Source organism: Cibotium barometz, chromosome 63 (genome assembly GCF_041138505.1).
Source record: "Cibotium barometz isolate CiBa-2024 chromosome 63, ASM4113850v1, whole genome shotgun sequence".
Lineage (NCBI taxonomy): Eukaryota > Viridiplantae > Streptophyta > Polypodiopsida > Cyatheales > Cibotiaceae > Cibotium > Cibotium barometz.
In genome coordinates, this window is record NC_141108.1 from 22138632 (window position 1) to 22146749 (window position 8118).

At 40.9% G+C, this 8118-nt stretch overlaps 1 protein-coding gene across 14 annotated transcripts; it reads left to right on the forward strand.

Annotated features, from left to right (window-relative positions):
• The first annotated feature begins 327 nt into the window (after nucleotides 1-327).
• Nucleotides 328-7755, forward strand: LOC147603842 (uncharacterized). 14 transcript variants are annotated; one of them, XR_015265594.1, is made up of 8 exons: nucleotides 330-1182; nucleotides 2517-2640; nucleotides 2797-2927; nucleotides 3128-3190; nucleotides 3276-3444; nucleotides 3671-4577; nucleotides 4988-5047; nucleotides 5132-5986. XR_015265594.1 is itself a non-coding variant. In XM_086796434.1 (6 exons), the coding sequence occupies exons 1-6, from the start codon at nucleotides 985-987 to the stop codon at nucleotides 6339-6341; spliced, it is 627 nt and encodes a 208-aa protein (XP_086652560.1). In that variant the 5' UTR covers nucleotides 328-984; the 3' UTR covers nucleotides 6342-7755. The 14 variants fall into 14 exon arrangements, 2 of the variants coding, with proteins under 2 accessions (XP_086652560.1, XP_086652559.1); XR_015265584.1 differs by lacking the exons at nucleotides 3671-4577; nucleotides 4988-5047; nucleotides 5132-5986 and adding exons at nucleotides 6270-6420; nucleotides 6699-6756; nucleotides 7280-7755 and having other exon boundaries at nucleotides 332-1182; nucleotides 3276-3344; XR_015265587.1 differs by lacking the exons at nucleotides 3671-4577; nucleotides 4988-5047; nucleotides 5132-5986 and adding exons at nucleotides 6270-6420; nucleotides 6699-6756; nucleotides 7286-7755 and having other exon boundaries at nucleotides 332-1182; nucleotides 3276-3344.
• The last annotated feature ends 363 nt before the right edge of the window (nucleotides 7756-8118 follow it).

Below are 8118 nucleotides of genomic sequence, written 5' to 3' on the forward strand. Positions count from 1 at the left end.
GTGATTTTTATAAAGCTTTTGGGAAATTGGGACCAGGCTGGGTCCAGCATTGTCAAGCAATAATACAATGTGCGGGACATTGTTGGACAGTAATCTGTACGCCGCGGATTGTATGCAAAGTTTTCAAAATCCAAATGAATTAAAAGGACATGTCCGGTGTTGGTTGGGCGGGAGGCATCAGGACATGGGTGTAAATTAGCTTAACACTTTTTAAAAAAAAGGTTAAAAAAAGAATACTAGTAAAAGGCGCGATAGTAAAAAGTGATTCTGAAAAAGGGTGAAAAAATAATTAGGGTTTTGAGGGGAAAGAAAGAACAGTGGGGACTGTTCACCTTCGTCTTCGTCATCGTCATCATCTTTACCCTTTTGCTGTTTCTCTTCAAATGCACAAAGTAGCTAGGGGTAAGAATTCCCTGCACGAAGCTAGGGTTTCCTCTGCAACCTGTCTGCGAATTTAGAGTTTCCACCATCGACATATGCTCACCATTCGTTGGCTCTTCCGTCTGCTCCTTCAAGCTTCTTCGTCTTCTCTTTCTTCTGCCGTGAGAAGCACTAGTTAGGGTTTCTGAGATCTTTCCTGTCAGTCTCTGTGTGATAATAGGGTTCCCGCCATCGGCCAATTGGCCACTCAATGCGCCCCGCTCCATCACCACTTCTGCAGCAATGGATTTCTATCTACCCAATCTGGGCCTTATATTTTTTACATCACCTTCTCTGTGATTCCTTTCTCACCTTCTCGCCTTCACCAATTCATCGCATTCTCGTCTCACCGTGCCTATTCTCCTTCCAATCCCCCCTTCTTCTCCTCGCTTCACCTCGGCATTGTCATAATTTCTCCCGTCATTGCCTCGGCTCGTAGATCTCAGATTATTTTCAACTTCCAAAGAAACAGATCCCAGTTTACGTCATTTCCAGGGGGAACTGTGTTGTCAGGTTAATCCACCTGAGTTTGGATTTCTTGCGTGTGCGAGGCTGGAGCAGACAATGCTAGAAGCAGAGAGCTGCCCGCAGGGCATAGTGTCCCAATGCGGGGGGGAAGAAGACAGCGGCGAGGAGGAGCTTGCCGTGCTCCCACGCCACACCAAAGTGATCGTCACGGGGAACAACCGCACCAAGTCCGTGCTTGTTGGTCTTCACGGGGTTGTCAAGAAAGCTGTTGGCCTCGGAGGCTGGCATTGGCTGGTAAACTTTCGTCTTGCTCATCTCCTTGTCTTTCACAATTTCCCATTCAGCTTCTCCAGACTTAGCCAAATTTTTTTTGTCTCAAGAACCTGCAGGCTTCACGGCTAGATTTCTTCGGCCACTTAAGGGTCTTCTCTTAATCCAACAGTTTAATTAGCTTGATTTCTGGTGTTTGTCTTTGACTTAATCTGTAAATGCTTCCAGCTAATCAGACATGTCTTCTAGATTTTATCTCCTGCTTATTTCTATAAGCTATGAACTTTACTAGACATTTATTTACCTAATGAGACATTTCAGCTACATTTAGCTCCTTCCTATACAGATTACTTCATGAGAATTAGCTCTAACATCTGCTTATCAGCGGCCTATTTAACTGATCACGAATTTCAGTTGGGTACAGCCTATCAAGATTCCTTTCAACACAATTTTCTTAACACACATATCAGCTAGATTTATCTCCTGCCAACCAAGGTTTTTATATATAGTAGATTTAAACTAGACTTAATTCTAGGTCTTCCGTTCAGGGCTTGCATTAAGTGTAGATTTAAGTAGTTCAATTTTTATAGCAGTCATGAGTCCTTTATATTTCTCTACATCTGCAATCTTTCCAGATTGGGATTCTTGTTTTTATCAAGCATGACCAGACAAACATTTCATTTGAAATTCGCTTTTAAATGCTAGCTTTCTGAATGCATGCGAGGTTTTTCTTTGGGGTCTAATTACATTCTCCTGCCAAGATTTAATTGACCTTTTTCAACACCTCCAGTATCCTACCATTGCTCTCTTCAGTCTCAGTTTCTTGCCGGATTTGGAAACTTCTTTTTCTTGGGCACCTGCGGAGTAATTTCTTGTTTCAGTCAAATCGGAAGCCTATAATTTGTGGCTTAGTTTTACCCTTTTGTACTCATCAAGATTTAATTTACATTTTTCAACCGCTAATTCATCTACCAGTATCCTCGCGTGTATTCTACCATTGCCCTCAACAGTCTCTGTTCCTTGCCAGATTTGGAGAGTATTTTTTTCTTCAAGCGCTTGCGGTCAGGGCTTACTACTCACAGCTAAATGTATTTCCAGCCAGTTTGTTTACCGAAAATAGAGACGTATAACACCTTTTATTTCAACTTGAACAGGATTCAATCTTAGAGTTAGGATTTTCTTTTTGTCGTCTAGATCTTAGTGGTAGGCGTTATAGGCAAGATTATTAGGCTTTCAATTTTCTGTCGAGGCTGTGCACAGGCATGGCATAATTGTTTGTTTTCTGATCGATCGCTTTTTAGTTTTGGTTGGATCTGTAGTCTAGCTGTTGATCTGCATCAAATTTTTTACTTTATCAGGTTCTCACAAACGGGCTTGAAGTAAAGCTTCAACGCAACGCATTAAGCGTTCTCGAGCATCCCACTGGCCTAGAGGAGGATGAGGATGATTCCGAAGATCTAGTTTCCTGCAGGACAAACGTAGGTTAGTGAACGTTTACAGATGCTAGATTACTAAAGTCCTTGATCTACCTCATTCTGGATTTTTGATCAATACTGGTGGTATGGAGAATCGGATCTAGGATTCACTGATTTGCTTTCTTTTTGTCTTCATTTTCTACGGGGTCTGCTTTCTTATCAGAGGATTTTGGTAAACCCTTCAAACAGAAAGGGCGCCTGCAAAAGCCTAGTGTTTCTTCAAAACCAGGAACCAGGAGTCAAATGGTTGATGCATCATCTAAGGGGCTCAAATCTTCTTCCTCTGGATTGCTGGTGCGTAGTCAAAATGGTTAACCCTGTTTTTATTACATATTTTCTATAAGATATCTATCCGAGTTCATTCTCTTTTGCTTACGCCTGCTAATTTGGCTTAACAATTCTTCACACCTTAAGCTTTGTGTCGAAGCATTTTAACCCTTCATACCTTTCATATCTCATTCACTAAGAAGCCTGGCCTCAAAATGTTACTGCAGAGAGTGGATTTCAGCAAACTTGAAATGGCTGCGTTGTTAAGATACTCGAGGCATTTCAATCTGGTGAGTTTCTGAATCTGCTAGTCTTTCTGTCTGCTTATGAGCTTATTTCACACCTGTCCTCACAGTTGTTTGATTGATCACGAAGACTGACCTAGGACCAAACCCTTCAAAGGAGCAACTTGTTGATGCTGTGGAAAGGCACTTCATGACTCAGGTGAGAAAACCAAGGACATCAGTTGAGTTTGTACTATGAGATCTATGCTCAAGGAAAGCTGCAAAAGTTATTGTCTGTGAAGCTTGTGTACATGAAATGTCCATCAAATGCTTGTGAATCACTCTACTATTTTCCATTTGTTAGAGAAGCTGTGATTTGCTATATGAGAATGTTTACCTGCCGCATTTTTGTCAAAGGTTCTTGTGGCTTTTTTGCATGGGTTTTGTATTTTCAACGATGTGGTCTCATTGTGCAGTATGTTGCTCTGTTTGCTAAGTTTACTTTCTCTTGTTGACTCTTCTTTGGTTGTAGGACCATTTAGCTTGCTGTCCCCGTATGAAGAAAGTATGGCCTTGCAGATATTTGACTTGTTTTTAACTGGGAATTGTCATAATGCTGCGATTTATGTGCATGGGTAGTATGTTCTACATCTTTGTTGATGTTTGCATGCATGGTCTTTTCAGTAGCTCCTTCAAGAGTATGCTTACTATTATAGAACACATGAGAAGAATCCCAGCTTTGTTTGGTTAGAATTCTTGCAAGTTTTGTGATAGCCACTATGGAAGTGTGCTTCAAATGCTTTGATGACAAGACTGCAAAACTTTTGTTATCTTTTTTGGTGGGGATGTGTCTAATGCTTTTGACTGCTTAGCTTGCAAACTGTTTAGTTCTGTGTGCTATGGGGTTTTGATTCATTTATAGGTTATTTTAGCAAAGGACCTATTATGATGCATCAACTAGACTGATTTTTATTAAAGAAATATGAATATTGCTTACCTTGTGATAGCAAGGAGTTTTTCATGATGTGTTTCTTCTCTATTTGCTGCTGTGTTTTTATATTGCCAAAGCTTCCATTCTCAATTTTTAGCAGCTGTAAAAAAAGTGAATTATAACATTTTTTTTATAATCAAAAGAAATAATATCAATTTCTTTGCTATGACAAAGATCATTTAACTTTTTCTCTATCAGAAGGCAACAGGCCAAAGGTATTGGTGAATTGCAGCAAAACCCCCATGGACTATGTCCCCCTCCAATCTTTTACTATAGCTTTGTCTCAACCTGCTGAAGTTTATGTGAAGTGCTTACCAAGCTTTGTTGGGAGTGCCAACCTCTATGGCCCTCTGCTCCTGACTAGATCTTCTTCACTACATCCAACGAGTGCTGTAAATGACTCAATTGGTTCATGCCAGGCTATTCGTCACATCAAAGGACATGCTGCACAAGCTAATACTTGTACGGACACCAGACTGCCCCCCTAGATATCTTTATTATCAATTCAATGCCCTCTTGTTTGCAGCACACCAGCCTATTGAGAGGTTATTCTGCTCTAGATCAGGCATCCTTATTGTTCCTGAATTAAACAGTCGTAAGCATTTCTCGATGATTCAACTACTTAGCTTAATAAATGTATTCTTTGGAACCATAAGTGGCAAAAGAAAATTCTTGAATAACTGGGAGTGTGTAGAGGGGTGGACACCAGCATTAAATCACCACAGGGTGTGTTGCTACTCCAAGGGGAATTGCTCTTCCACATTTTTACCTTGGGTTGGACAGCTCAGAGTCAAGTGAGGAGAAGTGTAGGGAATCAATGTTGCACTGTTTTTGGATTGGAATGATTGCCCTTTTGTGTCTCTGGCTGCCAGATTGAATCACCAGTGGCAGGCCTCAAATTTGAAGGGTGACCCTAGATTTTCATTTGAAGGGTAAAATTTCAAACCTCTTTTCTTTACTGTGATGTAGGAAGGGCATACTAAGGGTAATTTTGAAACTCAACTTTTCTTTTGAAGCGTATACTGGCTGTAAGGTCTCGACCAAGCAGAGGCCAACTCGCAAAGAGACAGATTCTGCTGCCGCTGGTAGGGTTCGAACGCAGGACCCACCACAATGGGTAAAGAGCTGGACCCACTTGGGTTATGCCCGTTTGAACTTTGGTGATGGAGGCTTGAGGTTATTGGGGGAGTGTGTAAACTGCAAGGCCCTTTGTGCAGTCAACAATGCAAGCCTTCTACCAGTACAGTCTGAATCTGCCCAAATTACCTCTAATTGTATACAAGTATCAAGGAGGGCTTAGGATCAGTAGCCCCATAACCCTGGAATGCATAAAGTTGTTGTCACCTTAACAGATTGGGCCTATCTCCCCTCTCATGATAGTCCCTCTGGATAAAGAACTCTGATAATCTGCAAACCAGTTCCAAAGTAAAGCACTTGTGAAATGACTCACTATGGATTCACCTTTTTGGATACAGTAGATGCTAACAATTTCCATGTGTTTCATGATCAAAAGCATCTAGCCTACTGAAGCTTACAACTCTCGGGAGGAGATTGGATGTGTTTTACCACTGTATCTTTGTCTTTATTGTTTGTAATTTGTCTAACAATCTTTCTTCATCACAGGTTATCTTTTGGAATTGGAAAAATTGAGTTGTAAAACTTCCAAGTATCAGGCTGTACTATCTCTTGTATTTATCATTAATGTATCCGTTTGAGACTATCACAAAAAGCAAAGAGGGACTAAGATTGTCAGCGAAGTCTTGAAATGTTGTAGTTCCTTCTGTATCCGTTCATGATACTTGAGTTCTATTTTATGGCATTTTGCACAGAATTCTGTGCAACTAATTGAAGTCTTGGGCTATTTTGGTTTCTGATGGAAGTCTTAAGCTGCACTGTTGGCAAATAACCCCTTGTGGAAAGATATGTTTGTCATTGGGTTTTGAGCCGTCAAATGTTTTAGTTCCTTCTGTATTCATCATTTTATTTTATGGCATTTGCCAGAACTCTGTGCAACTAATGGAATTCTTGGCGTATTTTGGTTTCTGATGGAAATCTTAAGCTGCACTGCTGGCAAATAATCCCTTGTGGGCAGATACGTGTGTCATTGGGTTTTGAGTCAGAACTTGACTTGGTGCCTTTGTTTCTATTTTGCAGCAACTGGATGAAGTGCAGGTCATAACTGCCTTTGTGCAAGCTGCAAAGCGGTTGAAAACAGTATATGGATGAGCTTCGGTGACATCAACTCCCTGAAGGGCTTTAGCTGCACAACTTTTTACTTCACCTGGTGAATCATATCAGTTCCCAAGTAAAATACCAACATTGTGCTAATGTCAGTTAAATTAAAATGGGGATAGTGTAGATTCAGTCATGGTCAGGATAGGGTTCAAAACTTAGCTTGAGGGTTGTTGCTGCTTTGTCTCCACCCTGTACGAACATGGCAAAAGTAGTTTTGTTAACTTTAGCAGCACCAATTCAGAAGTCTCCAAACATGAGGAGGGCATGATTCCTTTATTTTAGGTGTAAATAGCAGTTGGAGATTCGTCACTGGTGCATGTCTAACATGACTTAGCCTTTGCCCTGCAGCATCTGAGTGGCTGCAAGTTTTGTTGCATATGGGCGTTGAACTGGTCCTTGTATCATGGTTAGTAGAACTGACTTCCCAAACTGGCCTTGCTTTCGACACTTGAAAAGTTCTTCAAGTTAATCCTGTAATTATTATCTAGCAATTTGGAATTTTGAAGTTCTGATTTGGTTTCTGTCAATCCTAGGTTATGCATGTATTTTCACTTGAAGAAATGCTTTGTCATGTTGTAGCATAGCTATACCATAATAATGGATTAGGGGTTTTCAGGAGTACAGAATTGGAGTTTAATTTTGTTTGTTTCAGCTTGACTGTGAAGTAAGAAGTGCTTGCTCTTAAAATGTGTTGTGGGCTGGCAAGCACAAGAGATTCATGAAGCTTTGTCTTCTTTCATGAACCTCTTGTGAACAAGCTGATGTTGAACCACCATTGGCTTTGAAACAAACTTATCTTAAAGCTTGACAAATTTTAGAGTTCTCTCTGAATGTGGTGTGTAGCGTGTTGCGCTTTTTGTTTGATGCGTATTTGTTTTGACTCACCGGCTGTAACTTAGTGGGGGAAGTTTTGTTGGAATTGTGTGAAGCTGAAGACGGGCATTTTCGAAAGGGCACTCTGGGAGCAAGCTGTATTAGAAACCGCGACACGTGATTGGTTTGTCCCTGGATAAAAAGAGATTTCCAAGCAAAAGGCACCATGCATTGTTTCAGGTCTCATGCATGGTCGTACTTTGATCAGATTGTTAACGGTTGAGCCTCAAAGAAGATGAAAAGCCTTTGTAGGAAAGAGATGACCGTCCTGATCGATGCGATATTATATCTTTACATGTTTCCTTTTGTGGCTGAATGCTTTTCATACGTGTCAATTTGGAGAAAGCCTTAACTCAGTTAAAAATATGTTACTACGAAGAAAATTCTCTCTTTTTTTAAGAACTAGATGACTTGATGGACTTTCAAGCTATCTAAAAAATGTATTATATCAATAGAAAGAACTAAATATCTTATGTATCTTATAATATTTAGAGAATCGTCGAATGTAATGAAAAAATTGATATTTTATTTAGTAGGGGAAGAAATCCAGGAGGGTATTTTAACTCATTCACACGGACACGCATCTGGCCTACTTCTCCGCCCATGACACGGACTCTTGTTGAGCTCCCTGGGAGAACCAAGGCCCCTTGCCCTACTTAGTACTGGCTCCAGAATCTATCACACTTTCTACATGGCTTACACGGGTTGAATTCTCGATCCGCTTCCTTTACTGGAATCCAGATAGGCACTGGAACTAGGGTGATAAATGGGCAGATAGGAGACGGTATGGCAGTGATGGCGGCCGGTAGGTGGAAAGGTCGTGGCGCCTATAGCCCGACGTGTAGACTCTGTCGAGGTCTCCTCTCACTGGTTCCCTCAGGTCTCAAGACTGTGG

What these genes read in the sequence shown, in the direction of transcription:
- LOC147603842 (XM_086796433.1), top strand. Translation starts at nt 985, where the DNA reads ATGCTAGAAGCAGAGAGCTGCCCGCAGGGCATAGTGTCCCAATGCGGG. An exon ending in TCGGAGGCTGGCATTGGCTG is followed by an intron (nt 1,183 to 2,516) that starts GTAAACTTTCGT and finishes TTACTTTATCAG; the next exon opens with GTTCTCACAAACGGGCTTGA. An exon ending in CTTCTTCCTCTGGATTGCTG is followed by an intron (nt 2,928 to 3,127) that starts GTGCGTAGTCAA and finishes ATGTTACTGCAG; the next exon opens with AGAGTGGATTTCAGCAAACT.